At 40.6% G+C, this 24,158-nt stretch overlaps 1 protein-coding gene across 1 annotated transcript in view; it reads left to right on the top strand.

Moving 5' to 3' along the window:
* LOC111976258 (contactin-associated protein-like 5) overlaps window positions 1-24,158 on the top strand; it is a 116,120-nt gene that overhangs the window by 17,020 nt on the left and 74,942 nt on the right. The window contains exons 2-4 of the mRNA XM_024005031.2: window positions 7,843-7,953; window positions 11,570-11,763; window positions 20,496-20,643. Coding sequence (XP_023860799.1) covers window positions 7,843-7,953; window positions 11,570-11,763; window positions 20,496-20,643 — 453 coding nt within the window. The remainder of the gene's footprint in view (window positions 1-7,842; window positions 7,954-11,569; window positions 11,764-20,495; window positions 20,644-24,158) is intronic.

Genomic DNA, 24,158 nt, shown 5'->3' with positions numbered 1-24,158 from the left:
GTGTGTCAGAGCCTGCAAAGCCATGCTGTGCAGCTTGCCCCAAGTCATTAGAGTCCACAGGCAGTCTCACACACTGACATGGATGGTGTTTTATAACTAACGGTTATATTCCAAGTTGTGGAATGTTTTTGATAACTACAATATTCACATGCCAATCCAATKCTCAAACATCCTATACATGACCTGTCAAGGTGTAGAGGAGAGGTGCACAACAGATATTTGGGACATTTATGCCCTAAAAGCTGTTGCCATGGCCATGACCTTGACCTCTGTTAATATTGCTCTAGAAACCCAATTTTATGACCCGTGCACAACTATGGGGGCAAAACTGACAGGGTTGGCTTAGATTGRAGATTGTGAGCTATCTTTCAATTCCAATGTTTATTGAAAATGTGACTGCATTTGCACAATGAGAACTTGTTGTCTCTCAAATACAACGTTACAGTTGTTGCTTAGCTAGATTTTTTGGCATATTTGGGACATTGACATGAAATCAGTCAAAACACCTCAAAATAAGACATGGTATCAAGTACAAGATGAAACGAGCCACTTACGATTGCCCACATGGCAGTTTCTTGTCATTCTTGCTAGCAATCACAACAACACGGTGACCTCTGCTCCATGGAAGCGCCTACATCACTTTTGTGACGTTGTCAGCTAACCCATCTACAGTATGTGTGTTTATGCTCCCCTGAAGTACTGTACAATATTACATTGGATAGACATGGCTGCAGTCACATTTGTGGACTGCACAGCATTGAAGGTCACGGTTGAGAATATGGTTGTATATCCTCTTCTGCAACCCAAGCATTTCTCATGGATCCCACACAAGTGACGATAGACTAGTGTTGTCACTATTCCCGAATTTTGACTTCGATAGCACTACCAGGTTTAGTATCACGATACACGATACCATCACAATACTCGATTCCAAAACGATARCACAACAACAGAAAATGAGGCGTTTAAGCCAAAGTTACAGAATGGCACTTGCTCCAGACATAAACTCAGCTACTGCTCTGTTCAATCGCTGGGCATCTTTTTTTTGTATGCCTGAAGAAATCAATAAGACAATCATACAATCAATTTGACTTTGTTTTTTAACAATCTAACTACAAATGTGACTACAAAACAACATAATGGTAAACATTTATTTGAAAGGTAAATCTCTATTGTTAATCTGGGTGACTCAAGATGTAGCCTAGGTCTATTCACAATACAGGTGAATGCATATTATTCAATAGTGTGTGCATGCATTGTGTTATTGAGCTGGTTTTAGCTGATTTCATTGGTCAACAGATGAAACAATCCATTTCATTTAGGACTTGTTTTATTGGAAACTGCAAAACATACAGTTGAAGTCGGAAGTTTACATACACTTAGGTTGTAGTCATTAAAACAAGTTTTTCAACCACTCCGCAAATTTCTTGTTAACAAACCATCGTTTTGGAAAGTCAGTTAAGACTACTTTGTGCATGACATAAGTCATTTTTCCAACAATTGTTTACAGACAGATTATTTCACTTATAAATCACTGTATCACAATTCCAGTGGGTCAGAAGTCTACATACACGAAGTTGACTGTGCCTTTAAACAGCTTGGAATATTCCAGAAAATATGTCATGGCTTTAGAAGCTTCTGTTAGGCTAATTTACATAGTTTGAGTCAATTGGAGGTGTACCTGTGGATGTATTTCAAGGACTACCTTCAAACTCAGTGCCTCTTTGCTTGACATCATGGGAATATCAAAATAAATCAGCCAAGACCTCAGAAAAAAAATGTAGACCTCCACAAGTCTGGTTCAACCTTGGGAGCAATTTCCAAATGCCTGAAGGTACCATGTTCATTTGTACAAACAATAGTATGCAAGTATAAACATCATGGGACCACGCAGCTGTCATACTGCTCAGGAAGGAGATGCGTTCTGTGTCCTAGAGATGAACGTACTTTGGTGTGAAGTGCAAATCAATCTCAGAACAACAGCAAAGGACCTTGTGAAGATACTGGAGGAAACAGGTACAAAAGTATCTATATCTACAGTAAAACGAGTCCTATATCGGCATAACCTGAAAGGCCGCTCAGCAAGGGAGAAGCCACTGCTCCAAAACCGCCATAAAAAAGCCAGACTACGGTTTGRAACTGCACATGGTGACAAAGATCATACTTTTTGGAGAAATGTTCTCTGGTTTGGTGAAACAAAAATAGAACTGTTAGGCCATAATGACTATCGTTATGTTTGGAGGTAAAAGGGGGAGGCTTGCAAGCCGAAGAACACCATCCCAACTGTGAAGCACGGGGGTGGCAGCATCATGTTGTGGGGGTGTTTTGCTGCAGGAGGGACTGGTGCACTTCACAAAATAGATGGCATCATGAGGCAGGAACATTATGTGGATATATTGAAGCAACAGCTCAAGACATCAGTCAGGAAGTTAAAGCTTGGTCGCAGATGAGTCTTCCAAATGGACAATGAACCCAAGCATACTTCCAAAGTTGTGGCAAAATGGCTTAAGGGCAACAAAGTCCAGGTATCGGAGTGGCCATCACAAAGCRCTGACCTCAATCCCATAGAAAATATGTGGGCAGAACTGAAAAAGTGTGTGCGAGCAAGGAGGCCTACAAAGCTGACTCAGTTACACCAGCTCTGTCAGGAGGAATGGGCCAAAATTCACCCAACTTATTGTGGGAAGCTTGTGGAAGGCTTCCCGAAACAGTTGACCCAAGGTAAACGATTTAAAGGCAATGCTACCGAATACGAATTGAGTGTATGTACACTTCTGTCCCACTGGGAATGTGATGAAATAATTTAAAGCTGAAATAAATAATTCTCTCTACTATTATTCTGACATTTCACATTCTTAAAATAAAGTGGTGATCCTAACTGACCTAAGAAAGGGTATTTTTACTCGGATTAAATGTCAGGAATTGTGAAAAACTGAGTTTAAATGTATTTGACTAAGGTGTATGTAAACTTCCGACTTCAACTGTATTATTTTATTGTACTAATCAACAACATTGCATAGAAGAAGCAGTCTTTTGTTTTAGAAAAGTGTGCGTTGTCTCTTTAAGAAAGTAATGTCATTCAGGAGGAGACAAAGAAGTAAATTCGTTTTTGGTGGCACAGGAGACGAAGTGAATTAATAAAGTTTTTGGTGACAATTAGCTTTGAAATCAGCATATTTTGCATTATGGTTTGCATATTATTACAAACATGTACTAGGGTTTTGAATTGATGTTGCTTTAGGTGTAAGCTAGCAAGGAAATGTAGCCTACAAGTAAAGCTGGAAGCTACCAGTATTGTCTGTTTATTACTGTTTTGTGAACAGTAATGAACAGTTTCAACATTTCTGCATGCCATGTTGCAGTATTCAAGTGTGTTAACCTTTGTGCATCATGAGTGGGGATCAACCAATGCAGCCCCGACAGCTCTAGCAATTAATGAGTAAGTAGAGCATGCACTTTGCTCTTCGCACTGTAAAGGGGCTGCGCTGATAGACAGACTTGATCCTCTCCATCACGTGAGACACATTTGACAGAWGTACCGAACGTAACAAAAAGTTTAGTGCCAAATATTTTTTTGTATAGAAAAAGTATCGAAGTTTTGGCATACCGTGCAACAACACGATGGACGAGCAACTATTGCCCGGGACCCAACAGTGTAATATACCAGTTTCAAGAGTTGTTTAGATTGTTAATTTAAATGGAATAGACATCCAAATCATTTGCATGTTAGGTACAATATTGTGAGAATTGATTTAGTTTAAAACTTGTTTTTGACAATGTATGGGAGGTAATGCATAAATTAAAAAGCTGATCAATGTAATGCAGTTTGGCATATGCCAAACACAAAGCAGGCGGTCCTGTTTTAATTACTTTGCATGACTAAACCTGACATCTCGGAAGTGGAAACAATTACTCACTTTTATTATCACAGTGCACGAGAGACAGCGTGAGAGAGAAAGAGAAAGTGCTTATATAAACAAGGTATTACAACAGTGCAATATGCAGATCGATAAGAGGAGTCTATTGAATTGCACTCAAGGCCCTCCTTACTTTCAAAGACTGTGTAGTCCAATACTGTTGACGCCAACCTTAAGACTTATTGCAGATGTGACCGCCACCAAGGACGGTGCACTCTTAGAAAAAAGGCACCATCAAGAACCTAAAAGGGTTCATCGGCTATCCCAATAGGAGAACCCTTTGACAAACTATTTTTTGTTCCAGGTAGAACCCTTGTGGGTTCCATGTAGAACCCTTTCCACAGAGGGTTCTTCATAGAACCCAAAASGGTTTGATCTGGAACCAAAAAAGGTTCTAACTGGAACCAAAAAGGGGTTCTCCTATGGCAGGGTTCCCCAACTGGCGGCCCGTGTGCCGAATTTGGCCCACTGGTGGTTTTCTGAGCAAAAACTAATAATAAAACAAATATATTTTTTTGTTGTTGAATTTTCATTGTTGGAAATAAAATACTGTAAAAAGACCAGGAAATCAGCTCCAAGTGATTTTCATTTGGGAAAAAATATAGAGAGACATGTGATTGTATACAAATAATAATAATTGATTGGATTCATATACAATTTTTCTACCAACTGGGGTGCTCAAAGTGTTTTACATAGTAGGAGGAAACTCACCTTATCCACCATCAATGTGTAGCACCCACCTCAGTGATGCACAGCAACCATTTTTGTGCAAGAACTCTCACCACACATCAGCTATCAGTTGGTGAGATGAGGAGTGATATATGCCAATTAGGAATGAGGAGGATGATTAGGTGGCCATGAGGGAATGTGGCCAGGTTGGGAATTTAGCCATGACACCGGGGTGAACATCCCTACTCTTACAATAAGTGGGATTTTGAATGACCACAGAGAGTTAGGACACCCGTTTTAACGTCCCATCCGAAAGACGGCACCCTACGCTTAACAATGCTCCCAAATATAATCAAGGTTTGAAATTATTATGTTTTAGTCAAATATTATATCCGTTTAGGCTTCTTGTGGTCAATTTGTTTTATTATGTTCCGGCTCCTTAACCATACTCTCAAGAAAAAAATCCTATGGGGACAGCCGAAGAAACCTTTTGGAACCCTTTTTTTATAAGAGTGTGTGTGAGGACATGGTAGGCAAACTGCTTGAGGTCTTTCAACAAAGAGAACTGGAAAGAGAGAAAGACAGAGAAGGCGAGGGACACCTACCTCATTCTCACCTCTCACCTATTTTAGCACAGAAAGTAACACCACAAAATATGTGTGGTCGGTGTGAAGTTCTGAATGTTTTTCTCTCCAAATCATGGAGGGTGAGGCTTGGGGATATATCCCAGTGATTCTACTGTACCCTGTATGTCTCTGAGCAGATTGGAGCCTCCTTGCTCTCCATTTCTTTAGGTACTTAGAGCCCTCATTGAGAGATTACCATTGGGTATCATATAATTCTCTGGCCACTACAGCCTCACAGCGTAGTACTTACTCCACAACCACATCTTCCAGCATTTCTTCTTCTTGTTTTATAACTGAATGTAAAGCCTACTTTGAGGCTTAAAACCCTATCAGTCTCTGAAGTATATTAGCTCTGATYTTTAGTGGAAATGCAGCACACTGAGCGATAACAAGAGGGCCTCCACACACTCCTGGGCCCCTCTCCACCCTGCACCCTTTCTCCATGCTTTCATCGTGTGTTTCTTCCTGCTGTCACCCTCACCTCTCTTTCTCTCTCATGATGATGTTGGAAATCAATTCATAAAACCTGGAGCCATCATTTTTGATGTGGGGCTCATTGAGCAGACCTGTGAAAAGGTTAATTAGCTGAATAATCAGCTTAGGTACTGCTTGGCAACTTAAACTGTTGGCCTCTATGGAGTGTATCAGACATGGTTAGGGGCTCTTCCTCTGTGTTTAACCATACTGCTAGTACAGCTATAGGCGATCCCATGAATGGTCACCTGGGAAGAACATTGAGTTTTGCTCAGAGTACTTCCTGTCCCATGCTATTACAGGTCAAATAAATCAGTAATCATGCATATGGGGGTGAGGCAAGGGTGAGCCCCCCCAAAAAGCGTGTCACTGCCTTGGTTGATGTTGGAGCCTGCTCAGCTCACCTGCAGATACCTCATGGCATGGGATATGGCTTGGCTGACAGCGGGGGAGGGGAGGAGTGAAGGAGGGAGGGGGAGGAGGTAGAGGGAGGGGAGGAGGGGGTCAGTGACAGGTCCCAGACTGCAGTCTGAGGGCAAAGCCTCATCCAGATGACGAGGGAAAAAGCTGTCCCCAGCAATCACAGAGGAGAGGAGATGAGAGGAAATATGCTCTAATGAGAAAGAGAGATAGACAGTAGAGCTGGGGGCAGGCAAGTGTGCAGAGAGGAGAGAAGAGGAGTAAGAAAGGGGAAAAAACTAGGAAATAGAAGAGGGAGTGGGAACAAGAAAAGAGAGCCAGAGAGAATACAGTACTATGAAAAGGAGATGATGTATTATAGATATACTGTATACCACGCTTCTCTGTGGAGCTGAATCGCATGCTGGCATTCACTCGTCTGTAAACAAACCGCTCTCGGCGTACCCATGGTGAAGGCCAATAAGGTGCAATAGAAAGCAGCAGGTCTCAGCAGGTCAATGAGGTACTACTGAATCAGTGATGTAATGAAACCTCGGAATACTAATTGGCCTCAAGGAAAGAGAGAAAGTCTGAGAGATAGAGATAAGAATGGAGGGAAAAGAAGAATGTGTGAAGAGAGAACTGAGTGATATTTGCTCGGTATGCGAGATAAAAGCCCTGCAGCGACACAATCAAATTCAGCGCAGATGCTTCAATAGAAGCCACAATTGAAAACAGGAACAATAATGGATTGTCTCTTGGGTTTTCTTGACATTATTCTAAACAGATAAATTAATGTGTCAATTGCTGGAGSAAGGGCAAGCAGCAAGCAGACAAAATAAGAAAAAGCGCTTGTGGTCTTTTATGTGAACAAGGAGGCGATTGCTTGTTGATTTCCTCTGAACTGAAAATGACTCTGTCCAAACAATGAGAGATTAAAGAGACTTGTATCCCCTTTGAACCAGGACAGATCACGTCAAACACTTTCGAGGCGGTATGTTGTTGGTCATTTGAAGGGGCTCTGTTACTTTCTGCATAACCAATCCTCAAAGCATCCAACTCCTCTAAAGACAAACCTAAACAAAATGGTGCACAGTCCTAGGTGAAGGGAGCTAGCTTCAACATGTTGGAAACCAGGTATAATCCAATATGATATATGACACATATGACTGACTGTTCCCTTCTAATGAGAATACTGTTATTTCCCATCATTCTCCTCTCAAAGATTATAGCAACAATGGGTTGTCTAGCAACAATGGGTAAATTAACTTTCACTGTAGTGCTCCATCACATGGCAAATATTTGACTGATTAAGACGCATGTAATTAGTTACATCTCACAGTCAACATAGAAGAGCAGAGCTTTGTTAAATGAAGAGAAAAGGTTACAAGAACTCATATTTCATCAGCGTGTGCATGACTTTGAAATGAAGCATTAGGCATAACCCTTCTCAGAACCATTTGTCTTTCCCATCTTTTGTGTCTAATGCAATCAGAATTTAATGAGTTGGTTGTCACATTTGTCTGCATATACAATACACTGTCATTTGTCATACATTGGGGGCAGTGAACCTCACTTGAATGTTATCAATCATTCACTAGAGACAGTATAAGACATGCTCAAGGAGATCACAGGAAACAGGATCATTCAATGTTACAAAATGTATGTTGAAAGCATATTTGCTGCAGTTTTCAGAAGTGTATCAAGGCTACTGTATTATCACGCTAACCTGATTGCTCTGGTTTTGATCTCTTTAGATAACTGTGATGGACCTTTGGTATCAAATCTGCCCCAGGCCTCATTTCAGAGATCCTCGCAGTCCTCCATCAGTAACGTTCCACACTTCTCCAAGCTCAACAGAAGAGATGGTGAGTAAAGATTAAGGCCATGCTCAACGCTGTGTATAAGTACATATCCATCAGTAATAACCTCTTGACGCCGAGTCAACTTCCCATGAACATCCTGTGCAGAGCATGTTGCTTTAACATTTCATTTCCACATGTAGCGTAATAAACACAAATGATCTGTGTATAGCTGTAATTGATTTGATAGATGGATTGTAAACAACAATTGCTTGTCATTTAATTATATGGTTGTGAGCAGTTAATTGCCAGCTGTTTTCTTTAGAGTCCGCCATCTGCATTTGATCACTAAACATCAATGGCTTTCACTCACGTAAATGAGAACTTGTCAAAGTATTGATGAACTCCAAAGGCCAACCTAATTGTCCCAGACACTCCATACTCCTCAGTCTCAGTCTGGCAAGGAGTCAATGTGGTAACAACAGAGTTGTTGGATTTGCCTGACTTAAAAAATGCTGTTTGGCCTTTAACATACAGTACTTATACATATATAACAACCAGAGGCCTTCCAGGGAAACATACTGTATATACACATATATTTTTCACACCCTGTCCATCAAACACTGACTGTACCCCAGGTTATTTTTAGCCACAGCCGACCTCCCTTTGTGAGTCTGTAAGAACCTGAATGGTCCTTCTCTCTCGGGAGGGGGCTCCGTAAACGATGCTTCCTCTGTGGCTGAGACTCTGGTTTGATATTCAGAACTCATCTGCTCCCATGGTGTTGTGTCCCAGCCCACAGCAGCTGAGTAATGAATCTCTGCCTGAGCTGACCTGTTTCTTCTTCTTGATAGCTGAGTAGCTGTGGGGCTTAAACACATCTTTAAGGAACATAACATACATTACAATTAGGACTACTCAAACGATTAACATAATGAATCAAGTTAATGGCATTAGTTCATTTTTTGTTGTTGAATTTGCTCCAATTTGTCCCTAAAGAAAAAAAGCAGTTAATTGAGTAACATGTATACTTTGCTTTGATTGTCAGATTTTTTTAGGCTACATCAGAATGTTTTAATAGCATTTTCACTATAAACAACACAAAAGTCACTGCAACATACAGCTATTAATGCTCCCAATGTTTAAGTAGTTTAACACACACACACACACACAACACACACACCAACACACACAACACCACACACACAACCACACACCAGCACACACACACCACACACACACCCACCCACACACACTGTCTCTTTCTTCTCACACAACACACATCAATGAAGAGATATCTACCATCTACACTTTGACAAGCTTCTTCATACTTGTACAGTCGTGGCCAAAAGTTTTGGAGAATGAACAAATTTAATTTTGCTGTTGCTCAGTTGTATGATGGAATTTGCATATACTCAGAATGTTATAAAGAGTGTGATCGATGAATTTGCAATTATTTGCATGCAAATTAATGAATCCCCCAAAACATTTTACACTGCATTCTAGCCCGTCAGAAAGGACAGCTGACATAATGTTCAGTGTTCTCCTCGTGTTGACGAGGAACAGGACTGGGAATCACCCTGTATGCTGATTTGAGTTCGAATAAAGACTGAAGCTTTCAAAAGGAGGTGGTGCTTGGAATCATTGTTTCTTCCTCTGTCAACATGGTTACTGCAAGGAAACAGTGCGGTCATCATTGCTTTGCAGAAAAGGGTTACGGCAAGGATATTGCTGCCAGTATCGATTGCAACCTTAAATAAACCATTTATCGGATCATCAAGAACTTCAAAGGCGAGCGGTTCAATTGTTGTGAAGAAGGCTTCAGGGCCCAGAAAGTCCAGAAAGCGCAGGACCGTCTCCTAAAGTTGATTCAGCTGGGGATCGGGGCACACCAGTAACGTAGCTTGCTCGATGGCAGCAGGCAGGTGTGAGTGCATTGCACGCACAATGAGGCGAAGACTTTTGGATGATAGCCTGGTGTCAAGAAGGGCAGCAAAGAAGTCACTTCTCTCCAAGGAAAACATCAGGGACAGACTGATATTTGCAAAGGTACAGGGATTGGACTGCTGAGGACTGGGTAAAGTAATTTTCTCTCTAGAATCCCCTTTCCAATTGTTTGGGGCATCTGGAAAAAAGCTTGTCCGGAGAAGACAAGGGTGAGCCTACCATCAGTCTCTGTGTCTCAACACTAAAGCATCCTTAGACATTCATGTGTGGGGTTGCTTCTCAGCCAAGGGAGTGGGGCTCATCACAATTTTGCTAAGAAACACAGCCATGAATAAGGAATGGTACAAACATCCTCCGAGAGCAATTCCTAACATCCAGGAACAGTTGGTGCGAGCATGCCTTTTCCAGCATGATGGAGCACCTTGCCATAGGGCAAAAGTGATAACTAAGTGCTCGGGGAACAAAACATCGATATTTTGGGGTCCATGGCCAGGAACTCCCCAGACCTTAATCCCATTGAGAACTTGTGGTCAATCCTCAAGAGGCGGGTGGACAAACAAAAACCCACAAATTCTGACAAACTCCGAGCATTGATTATGCAAGAATGGCTTGCCATCAGTCAGGATGTGGCCCGAGTTAATTGACAGCATGCCAGGGCAGATTGCAGAGGTTCAACATGCAAATATTCATAACTTCATGTAATTGTCATTAAAGCCTTTGACACTTATGAAATGCCTTGTAATTATACTTCAGTATTCATAGTAACATCTGACAAAATATCTAAAGTCGTTGACAGCGCAAACGTTTGTGGAAATAAATTTTTGTGTCATTCTCAAAACTTTTGGCCACGACTGTATACTGGAAATACATAGCTTAAAGTCAGATTAATACACTTTCTACACTGTATGTCATTTCAGGCTTTGGGAAAAACATACTACTGTATCAGAATCTCAATGCAGTCGGAGGATAGGCTATTAATCCATCTCTGCTAGCATGTCTGTTTCTCTGTTAGTTTCTCTGGGAGACTAGGTCCACAGGCTAAGGGTTATCAAGACTGTGTCCATATTTTAGAGTAACGGCTATGTGTAATAGAATGCTGAATACCAGACCAGAATCAAAGTTAGTTGCTTTTGTTTCATGTTATTTTTCTAAGGGACAACTACATTATTGAAGTCGTTAATGGTTCACTACTACAAAGACAAGAAAGAAAAACCCTTGGTTCAAATTGTTTCCGATCCGGCTCAAAGGACTGACTAGTCTAAGGGTGCAAAGGCACTACCAAAACTGATAAATAAGAGATAGCCTTTTACCACTGTCTGAATCACCTCCAATAATGCTACATTAAACTGCTTTTAGACAGGGTTTAGACAATCGTGCGGTGCTCATGAACACATATAGTAGAGTACAGCCAGTGAGTCTGTATGAGTTAACCCAAATGCCAAATCTGAAAAATTCTCTATTATTTCTGTCTGACTCACAGCCCTACAGACATAATAACTGCAACAGTGACCAGTGACCAAATACAATCCCACTCTCTCCCACACACTCTATTTTATCTCTGGCTGGAGCTTTAAGGAAAATAATCTTTCTCACTGGAGATAGCTGTCTGGACTACCTATCTGTTTGGGTTTGTGTGTGTGTCTGTCTATCTGCTCATGCTGTGTCACACCTAGCCATGCTAGGTCACTCTTTGCACCTTCCTGTCCTGAAATGTTTTTTCTTTCTCTGGTCTCAGGAGCGGGAGGCTGGTCTCCCCAGGTGACAGACAGCCAGCCGTGGCTGCAGCTGGACCTCAGGGACAGGATGGAGGTGACGGCCGTCGCCACACAGGGGCGCTACGGCAGCTCAGACTGGGTCAGCGGCTACCTGCTGCTGTTCAGTGACACTGGCCTTACCTGGAAGCAATACCGACAGGAGGATGGGGTTGGGGTGAGTCTCCTCGCTAATGATTTCTGTACCATGAAAGGCTCTGTTCTCCATTTGAATCCTTTAAACATTTTTGCAGGCTGTGTTCAATAATATGTGAGAGCTTCTGTTCTATAACTGTCGTTATCATTCCCCATGACAACGCCTGGAAGAGGCGTCAAATAAAGCTGTATCTGACAGTAATGTCAGACATCCTTGGGAAGATACATACAGTGGGGCAAAAAAGTATTTAGTCAGCCACCAATTGTGCAAGTTCTCCCACTTAAAAAGATGAGGGAGGCCTGTAATTTCCATCATAGGAGTACCTTAACTATGACAGACAAAATGTAGACAACAAATTCCAGAATATTCACAGTATGTGGATTTTATGAATTTATTTGCATTTTATGGTTGGAAATATACGTTTTGTCCAATTAACAAAAAGTTTATCTAATCTTTGGTTATACCCTTTTTTGCAATGACAGAGTGTCAGAAACGTGTTCTCGTATAGTTCTTCACAATGGTTTTTCACACATGTTGCTGTATTTGGCCCATTCCTCCATGCGATTCTCTCTTAGTAGCAGTTGAGTTTTGGGCTGTTGCTGTGGCGAACACGCTGTTTCACTCCTCCAAATTTTTCTATGGGTTGAGATTTGTGAATGGCTTAGGCCACTCAGGACCTTGAAATGCTTTCTTACGAAGCCACTCCTTCGTTGCCCGGCGGGTGTTTGGGATATTGTCATACTGAAAGACCAGTCACGTTTCATCTTCAAATGCCTTGCTGATGGAGAGGAGTTTTCACCTCAAAATCTCACGATACTGGCCCCATTCATTTTTTCCTTTAAGGTAGTCGTCTGGTCCCTTTGGCAGAAAAACCAGCCGAATAGCTGATGTTTCCACCCCATGCTTCACAGTAGGTATGGTGTTCTTGGATGCAACTCAGCATTCTTGTTCCAAACAGACGAGTTGAGTTTTTACAAAAATGTTCTATTTTGGTTTCATCTGAACCATAATACTATTCTCCCAATCTCTTCTGGTCGTAGTCAATGCTCGTCTAGCCAACTTCAGACGGCCTGGAACATGTACTGGTTAAGAAGGGGGGAACTCTGCCTGCAGGATTGAGTCCTTGGCGAGCGTGTTGGTATGATGGTAGGAGCTTGTTACTTTGGTACAGTTCTCCTGCCAGTTCACCAGGTCCACCAGTGTGGTTTTGATGTTTGCTCACGTCTTGTGATATTTTGACCGACGGTGGAGATCTTGCGTGGAGCCCAAGGATCGAGGGAGTATTATAGTGGTCTGATTGTTCCTTTTAAAGTTGCTCCACAGTTGATTTTTTCAAACCAACTGCTTAATATTATAGTTTCCCGCTGGTGAGGTTAAATTTTGTTCTTCTGGTGTCTTTGACAGCTTTTGGGTCTTGGCTGTGGAGTTATGAGTGTAGACTGGTTTTGAGGTCTAATGACAGGTGTTTTATACTGATAAAAGTTCAACAGGTGCATTAATGGTAAACAGAGTGGAGGACAGAGGAGCCTGCTTAAGAAGAAGTTACAGGTTAGTGAGAGTGCAAAATTTGCTTGTTTGTAGGTGACCAAATACTTATTTTCCACCATAATTTGCAAATAAATTCATTAAAAATCCTACAATGTGATTTTCTGGATTTTCTTTTCTCATTTTGTCTGTCATAGTTGAAGTGTACCTATGATGAAAATTACAGGCCTCTCTTATCTTTTTAAGTGGGAGAACTTGCACAATTGGTGGCTGACTAAATACTTTTTTGCCCCACTGTAGCTAGCTAGTTTGCCACCTATCTGTCAACTCAGAAGCACTACATGCTGACTGCAATGTTTGGGTTTGCTGAAGTGGATTTGAGTCAGACTAAAAGTATGAAAGAATGACAAAAAGTCTATGGAAGAGTGACACTGCTAAATAAGACTCTTGGATAAGAAACATATGACTCAGTGTCTGAGCTCTCTCTATCTTCACTCTGCCAGTTACCAGGGAGTTTTAATCCGCTCTTTCAAGTCTTTACTTCATTTTAGCATTCCCATGAGGGACAGAGTAACAGTTGATCAAGATTTTTTGAGTCTGACTGTTTTTTGTTCCTGTGGTTTGGAAATCCCAACTTGGATTTGAAATCCTAACAAAGGAGGGCTTTTGCAGATGCACGTACTCATCAGGCAACTATACCCCATGGACAAACATACACACATGTTCCTCTATCACACCCTTCCAGAGTGTGGAATAAGAATTGTTATTCATGTCCACTGATGATTTATAAATATTGCACTTGGCTCTATTTTTTCCTCTCAGATTCAGTGTGTGAGCAGGGAGGAGAGGAAAAACATGCACCTGTATGGCCAATGCAAAGTCACATTACAGGAGAAAAGATTGATTGACTTATCATGTCCATTTTTTTGGCCTCGTCAAAATGGATGCAGCATCTCGACCTGGAGGTGTGAACTTTTCATCACTCACACGCTCAGAAGCACATGGATGACAGAACACCTTTTCTTCTTCTGGTACAGTATGACTGAGCTCAGCTGCTGCTCATGTAGCAGTCATATAGGGTAGGTCCAGCTATAGACCAATGACACTCCTATATCATAGAGGCGTTGCAGATGGGTGCCACGGCAATTTCAGTGACCTCTCTATTAGTTGGTGTCACTCGAAACCAAGCAGTCATAAACCTTGCAGTATTGTTGTTGGTGTGAGAGGTGTAGGATCCATTAGATTCAGAGTAGTGGCCATAACTGTGCTTGTGCTGACAAGCCAGCTTAGGGCTCTTATAGAGCTGACATTGACACATATCTCTCCACAACCTCATCTCTCTTCATCTCCTAGCCTTTGTCACTTAACGGCAGGTGAACCTTGATTCCTCGTAGTGGAAAGTGCTGAGTGCAGTGGCTTTCTGAGTGCTTGTTGCTACACAGTTATTACTGTCATCGCATGTCTTCCCCAAAGACATGCATTTTAGACGCTTTCATGCCTCATAGGTTGTCATCTCAATAATAGTTTTCAAGGGCATAGTCTATACTCAGTGGTACTTTGCTTGACATAAATGCATGTACTTTGTCTGTCATGAAAGTATTGCCATTCAAAGAAAGGAATGGAAATTGCCAAAATAAATGTCAACAGCCTTGTTAATAAAAAGAAAAGCTATAACTTTGAGAGAGCATCATATTTTTCTGACAGATTAACAAATTAAAAAAATAGATCAAGGTAATGATGGTTATTTTTGGTTAACCATTATATAGCATTTGAAAATGAAATATTTCTCACGAAATGAACTACAATTCTGCCACGCAAGTTACATCGTAATTGTTTGATGGTTATGTATTTGACATTTGAGATGATAAATGATAACCTTATAGCAGAGGTCATAGGTTAATTCCGCCTACAGGACATGTATGAAAGGGTTAACACAACATTAATTATGTTGCACACCATAATGTTCTAAAAGGTGCTGATAACCATAAGAATGAACATGTCTTTTTCATTGAACCTTTATGCCACTAGCAAATCTCATTAGGTTTGTGCTTCTATTCTCCGAGAGACTTTGCCCTTGATAAAGAAGCAGCGGATGTCACTCATTCAAACCATTGTGCTGAAAAGGTTTCCCAGGTTCAACCCACTCTTCATTTTTCCATGAAGTGTTTCAGTGATTCTTTTGATGTAGGAGCACAGCACTTTTCAGAAGCATATTATTTTATTTTTTAATTGACAGGGGCACCTTTTTTAGAAAATGGTATTCATTGACATGCTGCTGGTAATTTTCACCAGGTTTCCAAGATCAAAGTCTGTGAAAGGCCAGAGCAGCTACAACATTGGCCTTTCTGCATACAAATGTGGAGAAAACGGAGCCGACGATATAAACAGGTTGTGCTTTGTTAAAGCCTTTGCTTCTTGAAGCCATCTTTTACCTTACATTTTATGTCTTATGTATGTTTTGAACCTTGCGAAAAGGGTCACATAAGGACATTTGCATACATGATTTGTCATGCAATTATGTAGGCATTATAAAGGGCTTATGGAGGCTTCATTAAACATTCAAAGTGTGACCGATAAACAGATTAACAGACCTCCCATTAGTGCCGAATGCTGCTCCCAGGCTCTCATTACCCCTGATTGACCACATGACCAGATACATCAGATCATGTGCTCTCCATACTTTCGGTTCATTTCTAATATCCAGCTCTCAAGTCTTCCATTACAGGGAGGCTTGAGCAGCCCACAGGCCAATCAATATGGAGTCTATTACCATGTGAAGATTGGGTGCAAGAGCATGGTCTGGTGGTCAGTGTAGATCTTCTCCGGGTCTAATTGATGGAAGGTTCGTTGGGATTGTCGAGGGGATCGGAAGCTCCAAACTGATGCTGAGTAGTTGGCGAGAAGAAGACACATTTATCTCCATGGTTTGATATCTCACTTGTTTAACACATAGCTTAATATTAAACAAAGATTGGTGATGCTGATGATGAGTGAAAGTTAACTTCCAAGAAACAGAGGTTAACGGTTAGCTTGGATTATATTTGAATGACAACGTACACAAACGTTTATACATTTTAGAAAAATATGAACATGAATATTTAAAAAAAATCCCTTTTTTGGTTTTGGTAATGATTTATTAATTTGTTTTTGCACTACATCGTAAATGTATTGTCTTTTTTTCTAGTGCATAAAAAATCCAGGAAATGAAACAGAATTTTCTGTTACTTAGTGCAGTTGAGGTGGGAATTCCGTCTGCAGCTGTTTGTCCAAGGATGTGTTCATAAATTGCCTCCAGTGTGTCAGAGTGCGCTCTGGGCCGTTCGTAAATTCAAAGTGTTTCGCTCTGGAGCGTTCAGAGCGCACTGGAGGCTCTGGCCAAGTATTAGGGTTGTTCCGAGCCTTCTGACCTCACAATGGCAGTCAAGCACCAAAAACTGGCTAAAGTTGGCTAGCTTGCTAGCTACTTCCAGAAACAAATGAGAGAACACCTAACTCTGATCATTTTACTTGCCCTAGCAGAGCTGGTTAGACTGTTTTCATGTTATCAAGAGGGTTAGTGACTGTAACTGTGCTGCTGGCGACCATTTAATTCTGTTTTTTGCCGAGTTCATAAATTAATCAATTGTTCTGCGCTCTGGCATACTCAAATCGGAGTAGCCAGAATTAATTTACAAACGCACCCCATATCAACATCTGGCAAGTATTTGTGAAGAAGTAGACATGYTGATATTGCTCCCTATCTGGTACTTTAACTAGACCCATAATGTCACATACTGGCCCATTAGTTGTCCTCAAACAGGAATTAGTTGGTCCCATTTCACACATGCAGAATACTTGTCAGCAGCAGAATTAGCAATGATTATGGTCCATAGTCACTGCAATGTAGTAGCTTTCTAGTTTAGCTAACAACAAACTAAAAGTCTTTCTGACTTCAGAGTCTGGGAAGGCTGCGTGATGTTGTAGGCACGATGCAATCGATAATGGGATCTGGGCTTTTTTACTGATTGGTTCTCCTCTGTGTCTTTCTGACTCAAACACCCGCATGTACAACCACACAACCACAGCCCTCGAGCTCCGCCCCTTTACAATACAACTGTTTGATTTTCAAATCCAAACAACATGAGGTCTCAACCCCCCAGGAGATATATATTTTGAGAGAGAACCAATCAAACAACAGCACATTTCTGCACGAATACTCCATTTACAACGGACTCCTGTCCAGACTAGTGTGTCACATCTCTCCCTTGCTGTGTACCACGTGAGTCAGCCAGYCTAGTTACTTCCCTGCATTTTACTAGTTTTCTAATTTTCAAATGATGACGTCAGGAAATTATAATTGCTTTCACTGGGGATCTTTTAAGGAGCTTCATCAGTTTTTCCTTAGATCCTAAGAAATATGCTTTTCTTGAGTAGCAGTAGTACATGTTTGGTTAATGCGTCAATGTGTTTTCTGTCTCCATTGTTGTTATGAGTCAATATTGTTTCAATGGCGGTTCTGAGGATAGCAAGAGCTTGATTCCGTAGATATCAATATGGGAGACAGCATCCTTTCAGATAAATAGATATTTACTTACTTAAACAAAACATACCAACATCTCATCAGATCACAACATCTGTGATTATTAACTCATATTGATTCCATATCAGAGAATGGCTAATCATATATCAGTATTTACAAGTATGTTTTTGTTAAATTTTTATCTTCAGTTTCTGATGCCTCAGACAGAAGTGATGCAACATGTACTGTGATGAATAATGAACTCATCTTTTCTCAAAGTTTCTGTCCCAGGTGCTATTCTGTGTTTTCTTCCTCATTGAACAGAGTAAATAATAGATTGTCTCTGATGTTTGCCTATGTGCAAGTGTAGCAGAGCATCAGAGACAGTGGAATGAAGAAGCGCTTGGCGTAACCCCCTGGGAGAACTTGGCTGCCTTTGCCTCCCCTGTAAGCCCGGTAACCATGGCACTCAGGTGCTCTTTGTGTTTGACACATAGCTAAGTCCGCCCGGCTCAAGGGACCATATAAAGCATCTTTCTGCAAGGGGAAGGAAGATACGTTAAAGCTTGTACAGTAGCTAAAAAACACTGGGGCATTCTTTTCTAAAACTCAATACATCTTCATGTACTGTTTGTATGTTTGTTTTGCATCGAGTGAACAATGCTTCAAAATAGTAGAAACTATCCTCAGAGAGCTTTCATATCTTTTCAAATGTCTACAAGACACGAGGAGACATGCCATTTGCCTATGTTGTTACAATATATTGTCTTAGAATTTTGTTATCCTAAATTCTCGTATAGCAGGGGAGTGAATATTTTACCCTAGAGCTAGTGTGCATTCATGTGCTGACGTGCATGACGTTAGGGACCTCATCACAGTAGAGGAAGAGTAAAGAGTCCTAATGAATGGGAGGGAGGCCGTTGGTTCAAGAGTCGATACAGGAATAGAAATAATGAAGTCACTGTGGGGTTAGTAGCTGTTTATGTGGACAGTGACAAACCTAAACCCCTGTGGTCCAATGGGAGATATTCTGTCCCCTCAGGGTTCCAGCCAAAGACTCTGGTTCACATCTGCACGGTAATTGGTCGGATGTGTTGTCGCCATTTTTTCAGATCTGGAATAACAAGGGTTGTTCTGGGACAGGGTTGAGTTTCCATTGCGCTTTAAAATAGATCACTCTTGCGGGAGACTGATGTTCCTGATATGACGCAAGATGACTGCTGGGACTTTTGTAAAGCAAGCTGCAAAGCTTAAGGTCACTGTCCCTGCTGAATCACTTGTTGTACATGTGTTTCCAAGGTCACACACACCAAGTAGAAATAAATCAATAAATGCACTCATCCATTTCGCTCCAAACACCAAACAAAAAATGTGTCTTAGGTCTGCTGTATATTACTAATTTGAGAGAAAGAGATGCCGCTCYTGACGATTTGTATTACCTTCGAGGGCCTGTATGTGTACTCACTCACTCACTACTCACTCAACTCACTTTCTCTAACTGAATAGAGTTTAACCATGATTCTTGCAGCCAACAGGGAGACATGCAGATACTGTCTCTGGGTCTTACCCAGTTCAACACAAACCTTTGGGCTTGACAGTATGATTGAATCATTCATTATAAGTCATTTTAGTGCTGATTCCCTTACTTCATTTTCAAGAGACAGAAATGTTACAAAGAGAAAATGACCGATCAGTATTGCATGCCTATACTGTTGATTTAAGGATTTAATGAAGAGTATCATTGACCCAAACCACACTAGATAACGCTGATAGATCTATTCTATTGAATTATTATCTACGTTCTAGGTAAGGCATTTTCTTGTATGCTATTGATGAGATGATTATGAAATGCTAAGATATCCTGGACATATAGGAGAGATTTTAATATCAAGAAATTAGATGGCAATATAGTATTGCATTTGTATATTATAGTCATTAGGGGAAAAACATTTTTTGGGAGGGGGTGCCTTGAAAATATATATATATAAATAAACAAATCCTGCTATATAAATCCTAATGAAAGGGGGGGGGGGGGGGYAAATCCAATATTATGAAAGCTGACACTTGGAAAATAGAAAAAGGAAAACTATGATGAAATTGCACCATGCAGGGTATAGTATATGTTCCAGGCCATTCTAATTCAAACATAATACTAATGACTTCATGCAAATTGAATTGTAAATAGCTTTTGCCATGTTGTTATTCATATTGTGGTATCAAAGTGTTTTCATTAAGTAAAACAGTGTGCACAGAAGCCACAGTACAACATCGCAACATGCAGGACAGAATCTGCATGATTATGAATTCACTGTATGGGTGTCCTTAGTCCGTATCTAGTGACCATGATATTTTGCATACTGTGTGCGTGTGGGTGTAGGCCTATGTGTCTAAAGACACTATGACACGTGCGTGGAAGGTGTTGATATGTACTGGGACTTGTTAACAAAATATGTAACAAAACATTTATTGTACAGTTGAGAAGTACCATCTGTACAATGGATGGAGAACAAAGAGAGTTTGTCCATTTGTGTTGCCCTCAATGTTTCCTTTGAGAATGGATGAATGTTCAGTCATGGCTTACACAGTAGAGTCGATGATGTGATTAAGATGATAAATATGATGAGTATCTTCATTAAATTTGCATTTTACTTTTCCACCTCTCAAGGTTCGTTTCAGGTTAATGTAGTGACGCTGCATGAATGATGAAAGACACTTAATGCATCTTATGTAACCCTTCTGCCTGTTCTCCTTCCTCTCTGTGTGTCTCCAGAAGTTTGTGGGGAACGTGAACGCTGATGGTGTCGTCCACCACAAGTTGTCCCACTCTATCAGAAGCCGCTTCCTGCGCTTCGTCCCGCTGGACTGGAACCCCAGTGGCTGGGTGGGACTCAGAGTGGAGGTGTACGGCTGTGCCTACAGTGAGTGACCAGACCACCAACCTTACAGAAAACAAACGTGTTCAGCTAATTTCACAATAACTCCATACACATTGAGCTAATATCATAATGTTCTGGCAACTGTGATTCCAACCCATTTGGTTATTCACTCTGTGGGACTCCTGGACTGCATTGGACATTGCTCTAACAAGAGCATGTTCAGACCTGTCCAGACTCTAACACTTGTCATTGGGGCTTGTCATCTATCATGGGGCTGATTGTATCCCCATGTTGACGGGGGAATCCATGAGAAAATAGCATTATGCTAGCCAGTAATGTCATTGTAACCATCCTGTACATTTTTGCCCACTATTTAATAAGATATACAGTATCTGCTAACTGAAGAGACATTTCCTTCTGGCATGCCTTCCTTCATACAAGATCAAAGCAAATACTGACGGAACACAGTCCTCACCAGTTAATAGAGGCAGACAGTGACAGCCAGCCAGGCGTGCCAGTTGAGAGCCAGTCTCTGCCTGGGTAATGCTAAATAAATAAAGGGGAGTCACTGGGACGCCTCTCACACACATTCTGAAGCAGCATTAACTGGATCAGCCAGTGAATTACTGCTCTGTGAAAGACAGTTACAATTAACCCTGAGTGAGCACTTTCATAATGCCGAACTGTTCCACAGCATGATCCCTGTATTAATGTTGGATGAATGTGTGCTCTGCTAATAAATGCTGCGTGACATGCACCTCAATGTTAAAATGAAACTCCGGAGTGCTCTAACAACGAGCAAATACAGAGGGGAAGAGAAAAATCTTGGAGCCACGCATTACCATTGAACATGTCATAGATGACAAAGTTGCACTTATAGGTAAGCCCTTGGAATCTGTATTGGGCTCATCATAATCATTATGTAAATCTTGCTGATAGGAAGGTCTGACTTTTATACATCCTCTAAAATGATCTACAGACATGCATAGGATCCGGGCACAATCAATGACTGTGGTCGGTACTGCCCAAATTAGCATAATTTAAACATAGCATGTCTACTTTAATTACACCAACAGAAGAAATATTTCAACATTAGAATGCAGATTTAATTTCTTAATGTTCACACACTTATTGCACATCTTGTTAATGTCATCTGAAGGGCCGTCCTTTGCCTGTAGACTGAGTCACGCCCATGTCTCTCCATCTCATTTTGTTTTTCATTCACTAGACCCTCAGACTTCAGATCTATAAAGGGTAAAAACGATTTAACTTACTTTCACAGCTAATCACGTGAACAATTCTTACTTTTGTTCTGAATATTTCCCATAATTGCCATAATGCCTTATTGTAATTGACAGGGTTGGGTAGGTTACTTTCTAAATGTAATCTGTTACAGTTACGAGTTACATGTCCAAAATTGTAAACAGTAACATAACTTTTGGATTACATAAACTCAGTAACGTAATCTGATTACATTCAGTTAAGAGGCATTAGAAGAAGACAAAAATGTATGTTACCAATTTAATGACATCTATTGCAGGATAAATCATTGTTAAAGTTTACAWAGCTGGCCATATATGGATGTTACATTTTACTTCATGGGTTGGTTATGTGGACTTCTTCTAACCCATCGCTTTCTACTACATATAATAATACGATTAAATGATATATTTACAGTCCAACACTTGATGTAGCAACTACAGATTGCCCCTTTAAGTCTAATAAAAGTGTGCGAGTTTGAGCATGTGTCCATTAGGCCTCTGGATTTTTTTGTTTTTATCAGCATGAATTAGATTGAGCAATAAGAGTTAGATGCACTATTGTAAAGTGGTTGTTCCACTGGATATCATAAGGTGAATGCACCAATTTGTAAGTCGCTCTGGATAAGAGCGTCTGCTAAATGACTTAAATGTAAATGTTAAATGCAATAAAAGCCTGACTTTTAGGCTGGAATCCGCGCTATGCAGAAAAAACAATGATTGATAGGCAGCTTAAACTTCTTGAATTCAACCATTATTGGGTTCAATACACATTTAGATTCGTGAACAGCCATCCACAACAACCACGTAAGGCGCAAATAGCTAAATGAGAGAGCAACAGTGTGATTCACATCAATGCGCGATGTAGACATCGATAATACAGTGGCAAGAAAAAGTTTGTGAACCCTTTGGAATTGCCTGGACTTCTGCATAAATTGGTCATAAAATTGTATCTGATCTTCATCTAAGTCACAACATTAGACAAACACAGTCTGCTTAAACTAATAACACACAAACAATTATACGTTTTCATGTCTTTATTGAACACACCGTGTAAACATTCACAGTGCAGGGTGGAAAAAGTTTGTCAACCCTTGGATTTAATAACTGGTTGACCCTCCTTTGGCAGCAATAACCTCAACCAAATGTTTTCTGTAGTTGTGGATCAGTCGGGTCACAATCGGGTTCAGGTTAGGACTGGGCCACTCCAGAAGGCATATTGTCTTCTGTTGAAGCCATTCTATCGTTGATTTACTTCTGTGTTTTGGGTTGTTGTCCTGTTGCATCACCCAACTTCTGTTGAGCTTCAATTAGCGGACAGATAACCTTACATTCTCCTGCAAAATGGCTTGATAAACTTGGGAATTCATTTTTCCATCGATGATATCAAGCTGTCCAGGCCCTGAGGAAGAAAGCCACTGCTGTAAAAAAAAAAGAAGATCTGTGCCTCGACACAATCCTGTATCGGAGCTCTACGGACAATTCCTTCGACTTCATGGCTTGGTATTTGCTCTGACATGCACTGTCAAATGTGGGACCTTATATAGACAGATGTGTGCCTTTTTAAATGATCAATTGAATTGAATTTACCACAGGTGGACTCCAATCAAGTTTTAGAAACATCTCAAGAATGATCAATGGAAACAGGATGCACCTGAGTTAAATTTTGAGTCTCATAGCAAAGGGTCTGAATACTTACGTAAATAAGGTATTGATTTTATTTCTATGTTTTTTTTAATCCATTCTAGTATGAGGCTGTAACATAACAAAATGTAGTCAAAAGTTTGGACATACCTACTCATTACAGGGTTTTTCTTTATTATTACTATTTTCTACATTTTAGAATAGTAGTGAAGACTTCAAAACTTTGAAATTACACATATGGAATTATGTAGTAACCAAAAAAGTGTTAGACAAATCAAAATATATTTTATATTTGAGATTCTTCAAAGTAGCCACCCTTTGCCTTGATGACAGCTTTGCACACTCTTGGCATTCTCTCAACCAGCTTCATGCAATGCATTTCAATTAAAAGGTGTGCCTTGTTAGAAGTTAATTTGTGGAATTTTTTTTCTTTCTTAATGCGTTTCAGCCAATCAGTTGTGTTGTGACAAGGTAGGGGTGGTATTCAGAAGATAGCCCTATTTGGTAAATACTAAGATATTATGGCAAGAACAGCTCAAATAAGCAAAGAGAAACGACAGTCCATCATTGGTGCTATAATGAAACTGGCTCTCATGAGGACTGCCACAGGAAAGGAACAGAGTTACCTCTGCTGCAGAGGATAAGTTCATTAGA

The sequence above is a fragment of the Salvelinus sp. IW2-2015 genome, linkage group LG2, assembly GCF_002910315.2.
Source record: "Salvelinus sp. IW2-2015 linkage group LG2, ASM291031v2, whole genome shotgun sequence".
Classification (NCBI taxonomy): domain Eukaryota; kingdom Metazoa; phylum Chordata; class Actinopteri; order Salmoniformes; family Salmonidae; genus Salvelinus; species Salvelinus sp. IW2-2015.
The sequence above is the reverse complement of the archived record's forward strand: the minus strand, read 5'-3'. Positions and strand labels throughout refer to the sequence as shown.